The 22,240-nt window shown below is 40.1% G+C and overlaps 1 protein-coding gene across 1 annotated transcript; it reads left to right on the top strand.

Annotated features, from left to right (window-relative positions):
* Positions 1–8,113: 8,113 nt before the first annotated feature.
* Positions 8,114–21,905, top strand: LOC119722905. Its single transcript, XM_038193344.1, has 6 exons — positions 8,114–8,425; positions 9,884–10,058; positions 11,112–11,205; positions 11,566–11,829; positions 16,789–18,408; positions 21,670–21,905. Exons 1-6 carry the CDS (start codon positions 8,154–8,156, stop codon positions 21,903–21,905), a joined length of 2,661 nt encoding a protein of 886 aa, XP_038049272.1. The 5' UTR covers positions 8,114–8,153.
* Positions 21,906–22,240: the final 335 nt, after the last annotated feature.

Consider the following 22,240-nt stretch of genomic DNA (forward strand, 5'->3'; position numbering starts at 1 on the left):
ATTTATTCTACTCCATTGCTGCTTGTGCAGCAATGCAGAGGCGGATCCAAGAGTTTCCAAAGGGGATGGCTGGGTTTTGATGCGCAAGAATTTCCATGGAGGGGGGGGGGGTGCAATCGCTGCATTAAGGGGAAAAGAGGGATTAAGACAATTGACCCAAACTTGCAATTTCCACTACTCGAGATGTTTAGGTCCTGTCACAGAGAGAGCAATGCATGTATGCTAGATCGACGTCGTGTAAAGATAGGCAGTATAGTGCCCCTTGGGCCAATCTGGAAAAGTCTCTCGTCGACATATTAATTTTACGCTCACGGGTCACATGCACTCTTCCCTTTCATTAGTGAGTTTAGTCGGGGGAGGTATTCTGTTGCAAATAAATATCTGGCTATGAAATGGAAATAAAGGGTTTTAGTTTCTTTCATTCTAGTTGATTTCAATCCAATGCAGCGTCACATACAACGGTAAAATACTCTGCCTGACTTACGGCCTCATTAGGCCGGCTCCGCCCACTATACGCTGCCCGCGTGAGCAACAACACGTGATGCCTCACAAAAGCGTGAACACTCTCAAACTGTACCCATTTGCTTCGATCCAGTAAGCCCCGCCCCGTAATGCTTTGATGCTTTGACAGCTTTGATAAGTGTCGGCCAAAAGTCACGCATGCGGTTGGAACACGGGATACACGTTACACAGTAATGTCTACGACGAAGTAAAGTGCCCCACTGCAAGTCTCCAAAAACCGTGCCTTTGCAACTTGTGGTCCGATTCCAAGCCCTTATTAGGGAAACGTGCTATTGATAGTCAAATTATTTTTAAAAATGTTGTAAGGCGGCAGCGAATGAAATCGCTCCACTGAGCGCGTCGGGCGCTGGCTTCTGGGTCTTTGCGAGAAATATCGCGCCACACGTTGCATTACATTATAAGAGCTCCTAAACCCATTTGCGAGTCATATTGGTGATTCTCCCCGACGACAGCTTGCCTTGAATAGGCATCTACATGGGATCCGCCAACCCCACCGGTGATTCTAAATTCCAATGGAATGGAGAGACATAAACGTTAAGATTTGATTCAGGATAAAGTCAGCGCTGGTTGAGACCAGTCTCTGGAGGATTCGGGACTCGTTTGGAAGTGCTGACAACGCGTCAATACAAGGCACGTAACTATTTCACTCTTAGTTTCAATTACATTGGTGCCAGTGATATAGTACGGTGTCAGCCTTGGCCTTAAGGCTGCCTTAAGGCTGGCCAAGGCTGGATTTTAGGGCCTTGGCTTTAGTCTTAAGGCCTGAGGGCAAAAGCCTTGGCCTTGGCATTGATGATCAATACCTTGCAAGGCTCTTCAAAGCCAATACAACTTTGGATTTTCTAGATCATTTTTATATCAAATTTGTTTGAAAGTTTCATGTTTGCTATCATACAACTTACACTCAGCCCTCTGCCAAGTCTGCAATCTAATTAATCGTGCTACATACACCTTAGATCGGTGTGTTGACACACTTTCAGTTAAGTTTCACAGCACACCATGAATATTACCGTGATCCCAGTTTAGTTGTGTTTACTGGGAAGGGGCGTAATCATACAAGCAACCTTACAGTCAGATGGGATGGGGTATAGGAGCCCGGCAACCATGGGTCCTTTTAATCAGACTTGAGAGAAGTGTTCATTCAAATGAAAAGAATAGTGAGGAAAAACGTGTATGCGCAGACAAGATGCACAGATAATCAAATGATGTTAATTTAATGGAAAATTCCAAGAAGATGGCTGCCGCGAATCAGAATTTATTTAAATGGGGAATAAAAATAGCATCGGCATTGGGGTGCAAAACCAAGTTGGATGGCGAAAGGCTCTGCTAGATGATGTAGGCCTACATTTATCTTGCGACTGGAAGCGAATATGTCTGTTGATTTATGAGTTGACTGGTAAAGACACCAGTGTAGGCATATGAACTGCCTAGCGCGTATTTGTTAAGTTCTTTCTCTTCTGTAAAAATACGTATTTAGGAAGACATTGTTGGTGATTGTCTCTGCAAATGTACCGCAACAAATTGATTTCAATGACAAGTTCTTCAGACAGAAAGTGGCGTGGATATTGATAGCAAATACAGCCCAGAGATATGTGACATTACCCTTTCAAATATGAAAAGAAATAATTTTCCAAATGAAACTTCAACTCTAAGTTACATGAGGTATAATGACAAGGTATGTAGGATATAGGTGCAAATTTATCTACAACAGGCAGTGCTTTTCTTCCTCAAACTTTTGTTCGCATCCCCCCCCCAAAAAAAAAAATAGGAATGACCCTGCTGATGCCTGTAGTAAGTCCCATTTGCTTTCCCTCTCAGTGTATCACGGCTGCAACCTTTTTGGAATTGTTCAACAAATTGACAACTGATTTTTCAATGAATCTTGCCTGCACATACCGGTGCTTCGTTGCTCTTTTCCTCAAGTACACGGTTGTTTAAATAAAAAAAAATAACAGAACCAAAAGTCTGATTAAAATTAAGACTTATGGTTTTGGGCCCTATACTCCACCACATCAAACTAACACATAACATAGGCTGCAAGTATGATAACGCCCCTTCACAATAAAATCAAACACATCACATTTCATAAGAAAGTGGGATTTCTGAAGACCTGAACTTGTATTTTGACACTAGGAAGTCAAAATACATTGTATATGAATGTTCTAATCAAGGCAGCTTTTTCTTCTTCATACCAGCGATTTGTGATGATGTGATTTGTTTTATATTGGTAGTCATTTGGTATAATTTGATGAATTTCAAATTGGCACTGAGGATAAAAAAAGTAAAAAGGTCTTCTATTTCATATAATGGCTTACCACCGACAGCCTTAGTTTCAATTCCAATTTGAAACTCGTCTTTGGGGCTTGCCTTGGCCCGGGCCTTGAAAGTCTAGGCCTTGGCATTGGCCTTAAATCATAGAGTTTTTGCTCTCACACTGATTGGTTCAAGTGTTGTTCATTACCTTAAATAATATAATAGTACTAAGCTGATATATCGCCAAATCCGTCAAACTGACGCTCAATGCTCTTTACAATTATTCAAAATTGACTGAACATCTTCAAAACCTTGAATAAATAAAAACAAAATATATTTTTACGATGTCATGTATTGTTTCAACAATAATAACTATCTAATTTCATCCTCTGTGTGATCAAAAAATATCAACATCATCAGCCATCTCATAAATAACAAATAAAATACAGAGATACAGTTTATTCAATGTATCTGTTCCCCCGCTCGGGGAATGTCTTGTGTGCATGCGCACCTATCCTGCAATAACACCTGTTGACTTGCCAGTTTTAATTAAATAGGTTTACTTTCAATTCTTCTTATTTTTGTCATGGTATTTTCCCCTGTCCTGGGGAATATAGTCCGTGGGAACTAACTCTGTACATTCCAATCCTTACAATTTGAGGATTAAAGAAAAGAACCTTGGAAATTACATTAGGGTAGTCTGAATAATACCTAAATAGAAATATGTAGAGCTCCACCGTAGAATTGTACTCTTGAATAGAAAAGTGCAAACCTCAATTGAGCCGTCGCACGCAATCAGTTTGGGTTCTTTGTATCTCTTGTTAATGCAATCATTGTCAGTTCTTCCCCTTTTCTGGTCCCTGGGGAGAAATAGGCGCGACAAATATTTTAACCCATTTATTTAGATTCCATGCTTAAATCATGGCTCTCCTTTCCAATTCATCGGTCGCTATTGTTCAAGTAACTAACTCCTACCCTGGCAATAAAATTAGAATACAATCGCAGCAGGGGCTGTGGGAAAACCCCTCTTATCCCCAGGTATTGGTTCCAGGTCGCGTAGTTTGCGGTCACTGAATTTCTCTGTGTATTACAAATACATAATAATTTGCCCTTTCCATGCCATTCAATAAAACGTTTAGATTCCATGCTTAAATCATGGCTCTCCTTTCCAATTCATCGGTTATTCGTTCTTTTGTCATTTAATTGTTTACATTTTGTGCCGTTTTGATTGCTTGTTGCTGTTCTGTTGAGGTCGAATAAATAATAATAATAATAATAATAATAATCGGTCACTAGTGTTCAAGTTACTAACTCCTACCCTGGCAATAAAATTAGAATACAATCGCTGCAGGGGCTGAGGGAAAACCCCTTTTATCCCCAGGTATTGGTTCCATGTCGCGTAGTTTGCGGTCACTGATTTTTTTTCTGTGTATTACAATACATAATAATTTGCCCTCTCCATGCCATTCGATAAAACGTCAGCCAAACATTTTCAAAATAGCAACCCTTAGTTTGGTTTGTGTTGGTATATACTTTTTTATAAAATGAATGCGGCCTGACTTTGCGAACTTCAAAAGTTCTTCTTCAGAGGCAAACAAAACTGAGCAAATCACGTAGGCCTCTCTGCAGGGGATATGCCGGGTTTCTTTGTTGCTCATTTCAGGCCTTGCCACACAACGTGTACATTTTGTCCAGTGAGATTGCACTACGAAGTTCAGGCAAAAAAAATAACAGGGTTGTTTGATTTTAACTATTTGATTTAAATCATAGATTTAAATCACGACTAAAATATAAAAAAAAACTATTAAAAGAAAATCAAAAGTCATAAAAAAGTAAAAGTAATTAAACAAAATGATACGCACGTAGATAATAGCTTTCAAAGAAATTTAATCAAATGTTAATACACCAATGTAACCTTTTGGATCATTCCATCCAGTAGGCCCTCCTGGCAGTTGATAAGTTCTGGTTGGCTACCCTGTTATCAACTTCCCAATGAGTGTTGTATGCAAATTGTTGTTTCATGCGTGGATGCAAGGCATGTTAATATTCTTAAAGAGGCTTTGAAGAAGTAGTGTCCGCACAGTACACCATTCAATTACAATGTTGTAACATGTCCATGTAAAATCACAAACTTCGTTGTTTGCTATTTCATATAATGGCTTACCACTGACAGCCTTAGTTTCAATTCCAATTTGAAACTCGTCTTTGGGGCTTGTCTTGGCCCGGGCCTTGAAAGTCAAGGCCTTGGCATTGGCCTTGGATGATAGAGCCTTTGCTCCCACACTGATTTGTTCAAGTGTTGTTCATTACCTTAAATAATATATAATACTCATCTGATATATCGCCGAATCCGTCAAACCAACACTCAACGCTCCTTACAATAAATTAAAATTGACTGAACATCTTCAAAATGTTTAATAAATAAAAAAAAAACATTGTCATTTATTGTCTAAACAATAATATCTTTCTAAATAATATCAATTTAAATAATAACTATCTAATTTCATCCTCTGTGTGAACAAAAAAAATATCAACATCGTCAGCCACCTTATAAATTAAGAAAAAAATACAGAGATACAGTTTATTCAATGTATTTGTTCCACCCTCAGGGAATGTCTTGTGTGCATGCGCACCTATCCTGCAATAACACCTGTTGACTTGCCAGTTTTAATTAAATAGGTTTACTTTCATTTCTCCTTTATTTGTCGTGGTATTACCCCTGTCCTTGGGAATATAGTCCGTAGGAACTAACTCAGTGTATTCCAATCCTTACAATTTGAGTATTGAAGAAAAAAACCTTGTAAATAACACAAGGGTAGTCTCAATAATAGCTAAGCAGAAATATGTAAAGCTCCACTGTAGAATTTTACTCTTGAATAGAAAAGTGCAAACCTCAATTGAGCTGTTGCACGCAATCGGTAGGGTTCTTTGTATCTCCTTTGATTGAAATCATTGTCAATTCCCCCCCCCCCTTTCTGGTCCCCGGGGAGAAATAGGCGCGACGAATATTTTGACCCATTTATCTAGATTCCACGTATAACTCTTGGCTCTCCTTTCCAATTCATCGGTCACTATTGTTCAAGTTACTAACTCTTACTCTGGCAATACGAATAGAATACCATTGCTGCGTGGGCTGAGGGAAAACCCCTCTTATTCCCCGTGGTAAAACCGGCTCCAGGTCACGTAGTTTGCGGTCACTGAATTACAATACATAATAATTTACCCTCTCCATTCCATTCAATAAACGTCAGCCAAATATCTTCAAAATAGCAACTCTTAGTTTGTTTTGTGTTGGTTTATACTTTTTATAAAAAGAATGCGGCCTGACGTTGCGAACTTCAAAAGTTCTTCTTCAGAGGCAAACAAAACTGAGCAAGTCACGTAGGCCTCTCTGCAGGGGATATGCCGGGTTTCTTTGTTGCTCATTTCAGGCCTTGCCACACAACGTGTACATTTTGTCCTGTGAGATTGCACTACGAAGTTAAGGCCAAAAAAAATAACAGGGTTGTTGATTTTAACTTTTTGATTGAAATCATGGATTTAAATCACGACTACAATTAATAAAAAAAACAATAAAAATAATATAAAGTCATACAAAAGTAAAAGTAATCCAAAAAAAATGATAGGCCTACGCACGTAGATACTAGCTTTCAAAGAAATTTAACCCAAAAATTCAATACACTTATGTTATCTTTTAGATCATTCCATCCAGTATGCTCTCTTCGCAGTTGATATGTTCTGGTTGGCTACACGGTTATCAACTGAGTGTGATGCCAAGTGTTGGTTCATGTAGGGATGCAAGGGATGTTAATATTATCAAAAAGGGTTTATATAAGTAGTGTCCACACAGTACACCATTATTACAATGTAGTAACATGTCCATGTACAATCACCAAACTTTGTTGTTTGAACAGCATAACACTAAAAGGATGAACAACTTGTCTTTCGCAATTGTTCCTTCACTCGTGTTCAGTGTTTCATTAATCCCTTGAATGTAGTAATCTAGTGTCTGTGTGAGACGTGTTATTACTTTCTTTCAAGTGATTTGTAAAAGGTTAAAATACAATGCAAACTAAACAAAATTGTACAGAGCCTGTTTAATAATGTTATTTGTGTTGAATGTGATGAACACAACTTTTTTTGATAACTTATCAATGACAAAAAACAAATCGATTTAAATAAAAAATGTATAGTTGAAATAAAAAAATTATCAATCAATAGGTAATCAGTACAAATAAGACAATAGGGTGGCCGCTCGAAGAATAGGGGGGAAATGAATCAACAACAAAAACCAATTTTTTTTTTCTGAATAGTTATCTGTAATAATGTTATTCGCTTAATGATAGCACGCCATGCTATACAAATCCAATTGATTACTTTTTTGTTTTTAAACCACGATTTTTATAACCCTGAAAAAAAAAAACACGGCATACCTGTGTGGAAGCACATAGATAATATTTCCTTTCGGCTTATTTTTAGATTTTTACGAATTATTTATCTACCGAAAATATCTCGTAAAATGAGTTTGCTGCTGAAATGGGTTAAACTACACATGTGGTCGGGCAAAAATAGCTACCACGGGAATTGCGTCTTAGAATGGGCTACACTAACGCTATTTAAACAAACTGATGTTAATTGGACGGATCATTATTTTTTTCGGGAACGGTAAGACAGAAGGTTAGTTTCCTTTTTACCAGACCATTGGAATAAGATAATTAAACAACTCAAAACGTATCATTGTCGGGCATTTGTGGCCGTAATGCCCCTTCAAGTGTAAACAAACATGTATAGTTTCATTCATCTCATTCATTAGCAAGGCTAATGTTGTATTTTCCCTTTAAAGATGGAAAGCCATTATGGAAATTGTATGCCTTTAAATGGCAACTGAATATATATTAGTATTTTGACCCCAATAATTATAATAATACCGGAGTCTTATGTAGTGCACGTATCTACCAACAATGAGGTACTGACGGCGCTGGAAATTAGTTCAATTATTAAAAACAGGTAAATGAAGTTGATGAGAAAGATGAGGCCCATTATGTAGCACCTTATAAGGGTATACAAAGTGAAGCGGCACATATTGCAGCCACTGCAAGAAACACCAGGGCAAACCCCTTCTCTTAGAACCAATGGACCACGGCACACGAGTCGAACACCCTAACCACCATTGGCCACAGCACCCCATGTTATCTCTTCATCGTTATATTCGTCTATACTTATCTTGATTAATCCATTCAGAGATGCCAAATGTTGTTTTGCAATTCCAATATTTTAAAACTATGACTACCTACATAGTACGGTTGGTATTTATTATTTTCATTGTTATTCTAGATTATGTGAGCCTCATCATCTGACGTCTGACTTCAATCACAAAGATGCAGGAAGACAGCCCTGGTCGGCGGGGTAGAGCTAGGATCACGGCCGAGGAGTACAACCACTCACTCGGCAAACTCCTCAGCACGAAGAGGAGGGTAAAGCCAAATCGTAAGGCGGCATTCATGGCCGCCTTTCCAGTCAAAGCCTCGCCAAGACTCCATTCTGATGAAGAGGGAGTATCCGTCCTGCCACTGAAAGAGGCTTCAGTAACTCATCCTGAGCACAGCAAAACTGCGACAACAGACGAAACAACCAGAGCTGAATTGAAAAGGTAAAACAAGGGAAATCGCTCTGGAAATCGCAATCGATCGAAACTAATTTCCCCTTCATCATATATTAGGGCCGTACTCTAGGGTAGAAGTTTTTTCGTTTCTAGTATATTCGTCTTTATAGACCATAAACCAACCAAACATTCTAGGTCTGCAGTGTTCATTAGTTTATTTGTGTTATTTTTTTTTTTAAATCAAATTCGCACCTTCATTAATGCATCACCTCATTTCACAATTGGTTAAATAAGTTTAAGAAAGCTTTCCATTAACAGGTATATCTGAAATAAATAGTACATATCAATGCACCGTATGGGTATACGGTCATTCTTCAGTAAGTGTCTATTTTGAGCCTTACAAAAATTGTGAAAAAAGGTTTTTTTTCAAATGTTCAATTCCTTTCGTGGGATGTTATCATCATGTTGCACGGCAACTTTACTTAGCGCACGGCGCAATCTTTAGGGAAGTTTTAACCCTTTTTTAAATATTCCATTTTCAGTGTTGTAGCAAAGGAAAAAATGCAAAAGTCATATCCGTCGCACCTGTTGTGACGGAAATGACAATATTTGAATGAATGTGAAGCCGAATAAATTCAAATGAGACCTTTTAAAGTATAACCAAAGAAAAATAACCAGTGAATAGAGAGTATTTAACATGATAAACTCAATCCTTTATTACCCATATTTTATTACCATTATCGACTAAAGAAAACGTCCAGAAATCGTCTCCCTCACGGTAAAACGTGACGGAGCTGACTGTGACGGAGCTGACAAAATAAAAATCCAACTCGTATAGTGCCATCTACAGTTTGTTGAAGCATTAATACAACATGTGTTTGGAAGTTTACACAATTCTGATTTCGTATTCATGAACACATTTTAGAATAATAATGTATATAAGGCATGTTTTAAAGCGTTCGGAGATGACGCCGAATAAAGGGACGCACCCATAATTTAGATAAAGCCTGGTTTGGATCGTTTTTATTCACGATACCTGGAGAAAATTCGAACACAATACACTGCCGCGTGTAAACGGAAGCAGTGTTTCTATTCAGTTTTCATCAACTATTGAGGGCGCTGCGTACGTTTGTGACAGTATCTGACTTAAATCTTCGGGGACAAACATTTTCCAAAAAACTTGATAACGTTTAGGACTTAATTGGTCTAAAATGGGGTATTTTGAAGGATTGAATAGATGTAAGTAATACATTCATATCGTTTAAGAGTATTTTCATGAAGAAAAGTCCCTCCACCAAATAAATCAGCACTTCCCTCATGTCCAAACCAAATAACAATTAGCGACCTTTGTAATTGCAGGTGAATATCTGATATCATTTTCTCGTACACAAAAAGTTGGAAGGAAAATTGTGATAGAAAAGTAACAAAAGTTAGCTAAATAAAAAAAAAGAGTTCTTGTCAGAGGTATTATCCAGGAGATTTTTGTTTTGTATTTCCCACTTGCAGTCCCGTCGAAGTGAGACAGAAATTGCAGGTTTTTGTCAGAGGTCTCCTCTTACCAAAGACCCTTTGCCTGCATCTCGATCCAGAGACATCAGTAGCAGCTTTGAAAAAGCGTGTGGAGCTGGAAAGTGGCATCCAGTCTCAGGATCAACGCCTTTACATCGGGAGAAACTTTCAGGTGCTAATTCTATAATTACCGTGAATTGGGAAAAAAACAAGTCAATTTTTAAAATACATTTTATCTGAGCGTATGATTTCTGCAAGTTGTTTTGAATTTACCTAGTTCCTTTTTTTTCGAAAACAGATTGTTTTTTATGGAGAGATTTTTTCCCCCGAAACGTTGAAATTACATTATTATAACAGGAGTTTGTGAAACAAAATTGTGATTGTTCAATTTTGTTGAAACAATTCTGCGAGACCGGCGGGCCTTCTTATGGAGTGTCCCCAAAAAGGGTCCGTCTGACTTTTTTTGCAATAATTACAAAACCACGAAGCATGTTTTGAAAATGTTTATTTGTGCAGATACTCATTATCCTTGTAGTGGGGCTGTTAATGTGAAATATGTGATACAGTTGTGCACTTCGTGACTAAAGCATGAAGCTTCGCATGTTGGTTCTTTATGGCATGAAGAACCAACTTGCGAATCTGTTTAAAATCCTGCATGTTGTGAAAAAAAGGGGCTTGTGTGGTTGAAGATTGGAATCATTTACCCTTAGCATTAAACTGAGGTCTTGTCATGATAACTGAAAGCCAGGAAAATGATTCCAATCCCAACCACAGCCCTTTTCACATAATGATTAGTTTACACAGCTTACATAACACAGCACTGAAATTGATTAAAGCAATTAACTTGGTAACAGTGAGGCGTGATGAGAATTAGATGAAATTCATAGGGGGTTCAACAAAAGTATATGTCCGCCTGTCCGCAACAATCGGACATAAAAAAGTCTGACGGACCTGACCCCCCCCCCCCCCCCCCCGCAAAAAAATCCTGGATCCGCCCCTGGGTTGAGACCAAGGATAAGGAGTATCTGCATAATTACAATTTTTCTAAATTTACTTCGTGGTTTTGTAGTAATTTCAAAAATAGTAAGACTGCCACTTTTAGGGACATACTGTTACTGTTCTGATTTGGAAATTTTCTTTCAGTCAAATAAGCAGTGTGCAACGGGTTTTTGTTTTTGTTTTAAATTCTGAATAATTCAAAAAAGAAATTGTATTGCTTTTGCAGCTTAGTGAACTGCTCTCAATTCGCAACCATGGGATACAACAAGACCAGAACATCAAGCTTCGCGTTGGCGGCTTGCTGGGCGGTGGATCATTAGGTAACTATATCTCGATTGGGCATGAGGCTGCTTTAAAAAAAGGGTACCCGGGTACCCGTTAAAGGCTTGGGCTTGTACCATATTTTCAATGGGGAGCGCTTAAAAAATCCTACAATCATGCACACTTTTTACCTAATAGTGTAAAAATGCCCCTTCTCACAACGCAGACCGTTCGCATGTGACGTCACCCTCTAACATTTTGCTACTGCCATTTTTGTTTTATGGAATTTTTTTTGGGGGGGGGTGACAAAATGTGCATAGCCCCTAGCCACATGGGCTTTGGATCTTAACCTTACCCTTGAGCCCCTATGCCTCGCTGAGATGATTGATGCATACTGTTTATGTGATTTTGCATTGCAGAAGACGAAAAGTCGAGAAGCATTTGCTTCTCAGAATTGTCAGACGTGCCTGGACGAAGCTGGAAGAGGCTCGCCAGACAATTGGGATTCAAGGAAGGACAACTGGACCAATTCGAAGAAAACTACAGGGGAGACTTACACGAACAAATCTACAAGATGTTAGATGCCTGGTGGAAGAAGCAGGACAACCCTGCCGATGCTCCTGAGAAGCTGAGAGACGCTCTGCAAGCGGCGGGTCGTGCTGACTTAGCATCACAAGTACCAGGTATGAGAGCTAACCGATGCACTCTAAGTTCAATGCACTCTTTTTTGGTCAAGTTTAGCGTGCTATACATCACTTTACTTTATGTGTTACTTTTGACGAAATTTAAAGTAATACCACATTTTTATTTTTTTAGAAATCGTTAGGCTACTAAAAGGTTATACCTCTCGGTGATTCAATTTCAACTGAATGAAACTTTATTCTCCGGATATTCAAAGCTGTACATAACTTATTTTTTAGGAAGTTGCAGCTGCTGACAAACGATACAAAACACCCATTATTTAAATTTGTGACAACTATTTGACATCTCTTTGTGTACATTTCATGAAAGTGCACTTCTTTTAATATTTTAGCCATTATTTTCCCGACAAGCGATGTCGTTGTTCATGTGATGTCAATTTAGGAAGACACTGTAGTACGGCAGGAGAGATATGGGTTCCCATGCACCCCCACCCCCACCTAAAATAAAATTCCAAGATAATTTTTAGAATCCCTAGGACATCGGAGTAAAGAATTTTGATGTTGCCAGCGAAAAAAAATTGTCCCATGATGCCCAAATTTGCATATTCGCAATTTCCAAGATGGCTGCCGTGCAAATAATTAAAACACTAAATGTCATATGTTAGTGATTAATGAGCCGATTTTGACAATCTTGGTGTCAAAATTGTGGCTTTTTGGGGTGCTAAATCGATTTTTGAGGTTTCTAAAATAGCTGGAGGTCAAGGTCACGTAATTCAGGCAAAAGTCAAGGTCATTTAGGTAAAAAATGCGTCATTTTTATTTCCCGACCGGTATTATTTTTTACCTAGCTCCCATAAATATGGTGATAGAGGCCTACTTATTGCTTTCCAAATTTTGCACATTATCCAAATCACCAAATCCATTTAATAAAATAAATATGTGGCATTTTATTTTGGACTTATGGCTCAATATTTGATCCCACCCCCTAAGTTTTGGATATGACCCAATATTATGAAAATTATTAGAATATAGCCAGTGGATAAAAAGCTTACCGTTATATTTTTTTGGGGGTCATGGAATCGATTGATGGTGGTTTAGAAGTTATCAGAGGTCATTTTCTTGCCCGCAGGACAAGGTTGAAGGGCATTTTATTAAAAAAAGGTCTTTGTTTTCATTTTTAGACATGCACGATTTTTGTCCAACTCCCATTGATATGGTAATGAAAGCTTATTGTTCAGAATTTTTCTTATTAAAACCAAAGACATTTGAACAATATAGTTAATCATGATCTTTGAGGTCAAATGATATGTCAATTTTAGGTCTTCATCATTGTGTTAAGGTCATCTTCAAGGTCATAGGACGGAAGAAATAACTACGTACAACTTAGCGCATAGACCTCATTGCAAGTGATGAACATTTATTAATCCTGAACCGGTAATTACAGAAAGACTACTGGGTTATTCATAACAAGTGACGTTGTGGCGAAGTGTAAGGGACATCCTCAGAATCCATGAAAACATCATCTTCGTCAATCTCCATAGTCTCTTTAGGATACCGCGTGCTACTTCGCTCTCTTGCTGGCCCTCTTCATTTTGAGCAGCATCAGTGTCCAACGGATCAGCGAGTGATGGTGGCAAGATAGGGCCAATTGACAAGACAGGCTCCAGTACATGTACCCGTTCAACTGTCTTCAGCCACCCTTGACCCTCATCATACGGACCATGTCAACCTTTCACTTGCAGTTAAGCTTGTGGTCCTCTCCCTCAGCAGCTTGTTCCTCACCACATTCATATACATGTATACATGTCTCACGCGCTTGACCATACATGGCGCAGGTGAAGGCCTCCAACTTCTCCTGCGCCTCTGGGGCCACCCTCCCTGTCACGCCGACCTGCCTGTAACACAGTTCATAATGTACGATCACTTCATGAACCACAATGCATTTGAAAGAGCACTTGAATGTGACTACATGCAAATAATTGTTGATATGCAAATGTTATTTGCCTGAAAACCTTGTGGAACTTGGTGTTCTTCTGGAGCTTCTTCAGTGGCGCAACCTTCCCCTTGCCCTTGAAAGCACTGGTGCAGTCCTTCCCGAGAACGCATATAGGCCAAGCACCGGGCAAACATGACGGTACAGGGCAGATACCGGCTTGTTATGGGCTTGTTCTGGCAGCACCGTAAATTCAATTGTCCAAAACCAGAAAAACGGGCCATTGCTGGCTTGATTGCAGCAATGCAGTTCCGTGTTGACGGCACCATGACGGCACAGAGCTGGTCCAGTGTTGGTAAACCTTAATGGTAGCACATTACACAGCCTGAATCGGGCCAGTGCCGGCCCTCTTGCGACAAGAATAACGGTAAGACCGCACACAGCCTGTATCGGGCCAGTGCTCGCCTCTTACGACAAACCATATTGGCATGACGGTATGCCTGAATCGGGCCAGTGTCAGCCATCCTCTTGCGACAAGCCATAACGGCAAGAAAACGGCACACAGCCTGAATCGGGCCAGTGCCGGCCCTCTTAAGGCAAACCATATCGGCAAGACGGTATAGAGCCTGAATCGGGTCACTGCTGGTCCTTTCAGAAAGACCACTTCGGGCTCGATAACATACATGTATCTTGCCATAATGGTTTTGACAGGAATAAGATCACTGGCCTCATCAGGCCCTGTACCGTCTTTCTGAAAGGACCAGCAGTGACCCGATTCAGGCTCTGTACCATCTTGGCGTTACGGTTTGTTGTATATACATTTAGAAGCACTGGACCAGCTCTGTGCCGTCAACACGGAACTGCATTGCCACAATCAAGCCAGTAATGGCCCGTTTCTGGTTGAGGACCATTGAAACTGTATGGTTCTGCCAGAACAAGCCCATAACAAGCCGGTATTTGCCCTGTTCCATCAAGTTTCCCCGGTACTTTGCCGTTGGAATGTGCTGAGGGGCAAGCTGCTGAGGGAGAGCACCACTAGCTTAACTGCAAGTGGAAGGTTGACATGGTCCGCCTGCCTCCCTGCCATAACTCACTCATCCCTCATCATGTGCAGTGCGTCAACCACTTTTTGGCCGGCCGGCTACAGGCGTGCTGCTGACCCTAATTTTGGGGCTCCCAAACCGTATGATGAGGGTCAAGGGTGGCTGAAGACAGTTGGAGGGGTACATACTGGAGCCTGTCTGGTCAATTGGCCCTATCTTGCTCCCATCGCTCGTTGATCCGTTGGACACTGATGCTGCTCAAAATGAAGAGGGCCAGCAAGAGAGCGAAGTAGCACGCGGTATCCTAAGGAGACTATGGAGATTGACGAAGATGATGTTTTCATGGATTCTGAGGATGTCCCTTAGACTTCGCCACAACGTCACTTGTTATAAATAACCCAGTAGTCTTTCTGTAATTACCGGTTCAGGAGTAATAAATGTTCATCACTTGCAATGAGGTATATGCGCTCAGTTGTATGTACTTTTTTCTCCCGTCTTATGACCTTGAAGATGACCTTAACACAATGATGAAGACCTCAAATGGACACATCCTATGACCTCGAAGATCATGATTAACCATATTGTTCACATAAAATTGTCTTTGGGTTAATGAAAAAATTCTAAACAATAAGCTTTTTATTACCCGTATCAATGGGAGTTGGACAAAAATCGTGCATGTCTGAAAATGAAACAAAGAAGTATTTATTAATAAAATGTCCTTGACCCTTGTCTTTGGAGCAAGAAAATGGCCTCTGATTATTTCTAAACCACCATCAATCGATTCCATGACCCTAAAAAAATATAACGGTAAGCTTTCAATCCACTGGCTATATTTTAAGAATTTTCATAATATCGGGTCATATCCAAAACTGAGTGGGTGGGATCAAATATTGAAAGTCCAAAATAAAATGCCACATTTTTATTTTATTAAATGGAATTGGTAATTGGGATAATGTGGGAAATTTGTAAAGCAATAAGTAGGCCTCTATCACCATATCTATGGGAGCTAGGTAAAAAATAATGCCGTTGGGGAAATTAAAATGACGCATTTTTTACCTAAATGACCTTGACTATTGCCTGAATCACGTGACCTTGACCTCCAGCTATTTAAGAAACCTCGAAAATCGATTCAAAAAGCCATAATTTTGACACCAAGATTAACAAAATCGGCTCATTAATCACTAACATATGACATTTAGCGTTTTAATTATTTGCACGGCAGCCATCTTGGAATTATGCAAATTAGGGCATCATGGGACGATTGTTTTAGCTGGCAACATAAAAATTCTTTAATCCGATGTCCTAGGGATTTTAAAAATTATCTTGGAATTTTATTTTAGGGGGTTGCATGGGAACCCATTTCTCCTGCCGTACTACTGTTCAGTACAGGTTTTTTTCACTGATCATTTCAAATAATTTTGGCGAAACAAATTACTCATTGGCTTATCGTCATTACAGAATCAACAACGAATCGCCAAACAACAGCAAAACAAATGGAAAATGTACAACGTAAATAGCTGTAACATTGATGTTTCTACATGAAATGACATCAAACCTTTGCTCAAGAATAAGAAACTTGAATTTTTGAATTAGCATAAAAACAAGAAGGCACCAAAATGACCCGTAAAATAGCCAAATGTAAATTCAAGTAAAGTTAAATGGCACACAAAGGAGCCCTTTTTAAAACACATTACATGGGCCATTGGCTGATACACCATCAGCAGAAGATATAAATTTCCACAAAGGTTACAAATTATGCTAACCTTCAGCAATATTTCACGTTGTGGATTTGCTTACGGTTGCGTGCATTAAAGCATTTTTACTCTGAATTTAGCATGCTCTTTGCTGTGCTTACTGCTTACAATTTCTGTGAAAATGATAAAGACTGTCTTAAAAAAGTGTCTTTAGCATGAGCTTAGCAGCGCCAGGAAATTGGGTCCGTAGTTTTAAACTTACAGATCGACGTTTTTATATATATGCTAATAATTTACTTGATTGTTCCCCATAATGACTTCTTCTACACAGGCATCGCAGGAACCTCTTTTGATATTGAACAGTGTGCAAGAGAACTGGCAGCACATTACCGAGAGACGATGAAAGTGACGACACATCCTAAAGAGAAGCACATGGCCAGAGAGATGGATGACATGTACGTCAATCTACAGCTACTAGAAGAGACGAACATACCATCTCCTGTCTCCTCATCAGAGACAGAGATGCAGGCAGAAACAGTCAGCCAATCGGAGCATTTGAAAGCATCCAATAGAGCTAGATGTATCCCTGATCTTCCAAAATCACAACCTGATAAGGAAAAAGGGCTTCACGTTCAGAAAATTTCCCTTGACTCATATAAAGACATGCTTGTGCTCAAATCAAATCGATTATTAATCAGAGCTGAGGCTGGTTACGGGAAAACCACACTCCTTAAAAGGATTGCATACGATTGGGCGGATATGAAAACCAAGGGGGATCAAACTGAAAACCAACAACAATCTGAGCCCACATCAGTTCTGGAAAGATACGAGCTTGTCTTTATGGTAGAGGTCAATCGAATGGGTAAGAAATTCGACATCATCGACGCCATATTCTCTCAGATACTCACAGACAGCAAACTGAAAAAGAGAGACTTAGAACAATACATCCATGATAACCCAGAGCGCGTATTAATTCTTTTAGATGGCGCTGATGAGATTTCTTTACAAAGAGTAAAGGACGCACAGTGCAAGAACGGAATTGACTTGAAAGGTGTACTATCGTTCAAATCACTGAAGTCGTGCAAGGTAATAGTAACGAGCCGACAGAAGACGGCAAATGAACTGCTGACTATGCATGCACACTACACAAAAATTAACATAGTTGGCTTTGACGAGAAAGACAGGCAAAAGTACGTGAGGAAATACTTGGCAAATTTTCAATCAGATAATCAAAACAGCTTCCTTGAAAAGGTGAATGCATCTGAAACGCTTCGTAGTTTAGCGGAGATACCGTTATTTCTGTGGCTGATGTGTCACACATGGGCAGCTGAAGGGAAACTTCCTGATCAAATAACAAACCTTTTTGGGGATACAATTCAGCTGCTTTTCCAGCATAAGGAAAGTAAGGAAACAGACGAGCAAGTTTCTGACACTGAGACACATGTTTCCAAACTTGGTCGGATAGCTCTTGAAGGTTTGTTAGATCCAAATGGGGAAAAACTTCATTTCAAGGAAGATGAGATAGATTCAGAGGATCTAGAAATGTTTGAGAAGGGATGTGATGTTGGCTTGTTGTCAAAAAGAAGAAAATGTCAAGGTCTCAAGACGGTCTCTCACTTTTCGTTCATTCACAAGACTTTCCAAGAATATAGCGCAGCGGTTTATCTTGTAGATTTGTCATGGACTGACAGACAAGCCTTTGACCAATACTTGTCTCGTATATTTCATGGCAATGTGGAAAGCGTGGAATATGTTCTGCGATTCTGCTGTGGGCTGAAAGGCAATGCCGCCGAGGTGATTTTGCAGCGCATTGGAGATCTCTTGAAGCAAAATGAACTGAACAAGTCCCTGCATAGAATCTCGATGTTGCTCCTCTTTGAAGCTCAATCAGAATCCCTTGTGAAATACTTTGTTGAGACTGCGAAGGTTGAGTTTCCCTATGAACTCCAAGGTGAAGTTCTCGTGGCTGCGCATTATTTCTTTCAAATCGGGTCCAAACATACAACTCTACACAAAGTAGGCATACAAGAAATTGGTGCTAAATGTCGAGGCTTTGCTGAATTGAGACTGTTAGAGGATATCATGACACACATACAATGTAAGCCATTGCTTAAACTTGTACTTCATGGAATCAGCTGGGGTAGCTTTGTGGATAACTCCACGGGGATATTGACATATCTGAAGTCTTTAGAAGTACATAACTGTGATTGGAACCTTGTAAAACTTTTCGAAGTGTTATCAAAAACCAACACGCAAGCAGTTGTATTGAATGGCATCAATTTGCATGAATCACTGTCGAAACAAAACATTAAACCAGTTCCATCTCTGAAAGACTGCTGTCTTTTCGATTGTGGGCTGACAAACAGTGATATTGAGCAATTTTTCTGTCTTCTTTCATTAGCAGGCAGCGTGAAGAGAGTGGTTCTGAGAGGAATCAATTTGCATGGTTTGCAGCCTGTCACGATCGCTAGTGTCCCATCCCTTGAAGAATTGCGCATATATGAAAGTGGTCTGACAAACAGTGATATTGAGCCACTTTTCTCTCTAGTTTCCTCAGCAGGCAGCATAAAGAGTGTTGTTCTGCTAGGAAACCATTTCCACGGTTTGCAGCCTGTCACGATCGCTAGTGTCCCATCCCTTGAAAAATTGTACCTATATGAAAGTGGTCTGACAATCAGTGATATTGAACCACTTTTCTCTCTAGTTTCCTCAGCAGGCCGCATAAAGAGTGTTGTTCTGAAAGGAAACAATTTCCACGGTTTGCAGCCTGTCACGATCGCTAGTGTCCCATCCCTTGAAGAATTGCACCTATATGAAAGTGGTCTGACAAACAGTGATATTGAGCCACTTTTCTCTCTAGTTTCCTCAGCAGGCAGCATAAAGAGTGTTGTTCTGCAAGGAAACAATTTCCACGGTTTGCAGCCTGTCACGATCGCTAGTGTCCCATCCCTTGAAAAATTGTACCTATATGAAAGTGGTCTGACAAACAGTGATATTGAGCCACTTTTCTCTCTAGTTTCCTCAGCAGGCAGCATAAACAGTGTTGTTCTGCAAGGAAACAATTTCCACGGTTTGCAGCCTGTCACGATCGCTAGTGTCCCATCCCTTGAAAAATTGCACCTATATGAAAGTGGTCTGACAAACAGTGATATTGAGCCACTTTTCTCTCTAGTTTCCTCAGCAGGCAGCCTAAAGATAGTTCTTCTGAAAGGAAACCATTTCCACGGTTTGCAGCCTGTCACGATCGCTTGTGTCCCATCCCTTGAAGAATTGCACATATATGAAAGTGGTCTGACAAACAGTGATATTGAGCCACTTTTCACTCTAGTTTCCTCAGCAGGCAGCATTAAGACAGTTCTTTTGAAAGGAAACCATTTCCACGGTTTGCAGCCTGTCACGATCGCTAGTGTCCCATCCCTTGAAGAATTGCACCTATATGAAAGTGGTCTGACAAACAGTGATATTGAGTCACTTTTCTCTCTAGTTTCCTCAGCAGGCAGCATAAAGAGTGTTGTTCTGCAAGGAAACAATTTCCACGGTTTGCAGCCTGTCACGATCGCTAGTATCCCATCCCTTGAAGAATTGCACCTATATGAAAGTGGACTGACAAACAGTGATATTCAGCCACTTTTCTCTCTAGTTTCCTCAGCAGGCAGCCTAAAGATAGTTCTTCTGAAAGGAAACCATTTCCACGGTTTGCAGCCTGTCACGATCGCTAGTGTCCCATCCCTTGAAGAATTGCACATATATGAAAGTGGTCTGACAAACAATGATATTGAGCCACTTTTCACTCTAGTTTCCTCAGCAGGCAGCATAAAGACAGTTCTTTTGAAAGGAAACCATTTCCACGGTTTGCAGCCTGTCACGATCGCTAGTGTCCCATCCCTTGAAGAATTGCACCTATATGAAAGTGGTCTGACAAACAGTGATATTGAGCTACTTTTTTCTTTAGTTTCCTCAGCAGGCCGCATAAAGAGTGTTGTTCTGAAAGGAAACCATTTCCACGGTTTGCAGCCTGTCACGATCGCTAGTGTCCCATCCCTTGAAGAATTGTACCTATATGAAAGTGGTCTGACAAACAGTGATATTGAGCCACTTTTTTCTCTAGTTTCCTCAGCAGGCAGCATAAAGAGTGTTGTTCTGGAAGGAAACAATTTCCACGGTTTGCAGCCTGTCACGATCGCTAGTGTCCCATCCCTTGAAGAATTGAACCTATATGGAAGTGGTCTGACAAATAGTGATATTGAGTCACTTTTCTCTCTAGTTTCCTCAGCAGGCAGCATAAAGAGTGTTGTTCTGAAAGGAAACAATTTCCACGGTTTGCAGCCTGTCACGATCGCTAGTATCCCATCCCTTGAAGAATTGCACCTATATGAAAGTGGTCTGACAAACAGTGATATTGAGCCACTTTTCTCTCTAGTTTCCTCAGCAGGCAGAATAAGGATAGTTCTTCTGAAAGGAAACAATTTCCACGGTTTGCAGCCTGTCACGATTGCTAGTGTCCCATCCCTTGAAGAATTGCACCTATATGAAAGTGGTCTGACAAACACTGATATTGAGCCACTTTTCTCTCTAGTTTCCTCAGCAGGCAGCATAAAGAGAGTTCTTCTGAAAGGAAACCATTTCCACGGTTTGCAGCCTGTCACGATCGCTAGTGTCCCATCCCTTGAAGAATTGCACCTATGTGCAAGTGGTCTGACAAACAGTGATATTGAGCCACTTTTCTCTCTAGTTTCCTCAGCAGGCAGCATAAAGAGTGTTGTTCTGCAAGGAAACAATGTCCACGGTTTGCATCCTGTCGCAATCGCTAGTGTCCCATCCCTTGAAGAATTGCACCTATATGAAAGTGGTCTGACAAACAGTGATATTGAGCCACTTTTCTCTCTAGTTTCCTCAGCAGGCAGCATAAAGAGAGTTCTTCTGATAGGAAACCATTTCCACGGTTTGCAGCCTGTCACGATCGCTAGTGTCCCATCCCTTAAAGTAATGCACCTATATGAAAGTGGTCTGACAAATAGCGATATTGAGCCACTTTTCTCTCTTCTTTCATCAGCAGGCAGCATAAAGACAGTTGTTCTGAAAGAAAACAATTTGCACGGTCTCCAGCCTTGCACTATCTCCAGTGTCCCTTTTCTTGAAGAATTGCAACTACTTGAAAGTGGTCTTACAAACAGTGATATTGAGCCACTTTGTTCTCTTCTTTCATCTGCAGGCAGCATAAAGAAAGTTGTTCTGAATGGAAACAATTTGCATGGTTTGTCACAAGTCAACATCGATCCTCTCCCCTCCCTTCACACACTAGATTTATATAGATGTGGTCTGCAAAACAGCGATATCGGGGCAATCATCCGTTTACTGGCCTCTCTTGGTGATGTGAAGAAAGTCCATTTAACAGACAACAACTTGCATAGTAATGTAGCCAAGGCATTGGCTCCCTTCCTTCGTTGAGGTTGTTGATCCTCCTCACTGAGGGGAATCGATCGTTACATAAGAGACACATATGTCTCCCTGTAAAAAGAAGACCTTTTAGTGAATTCTTTCCAGTGACTGTTAAAATCCAGAATCCCAGCTGCTGCAAGTCCAGTTTACCACCTTTTTTCATATTTAAAATCAGTGATCGTCTCATCTGATTTCAACTTTCAGTTGTTCAAGGCCGATTAAATAAATACTACCACTACCAGATACATTTCAACTGTGTCTTAGGACGAACGACTTATGGAAACTCTCATTGGTGGTTTTCGTGACTGGATATTCGCAAGAACTCAGGCAGGAATAAGACAAGA

The sequence above is a fragment of the Patiria miniata genome, unplaced genomic scaffold (assembly GCF_015706575.1).
Source record: "Patiria miniata isolate m_02_andy unplaced genomic scaffold, ASM1570657v1 HiC_scaffold_1, whole genome shotgun sequence".
In the NCBI taxonomy this organism is placed as follows: domain Eukaryota; kingdom Metazoa; phylum Echinodermata; class Asteroidea; order Valvatida; family Asterinidae; genus Patiria; species Patiria miniata.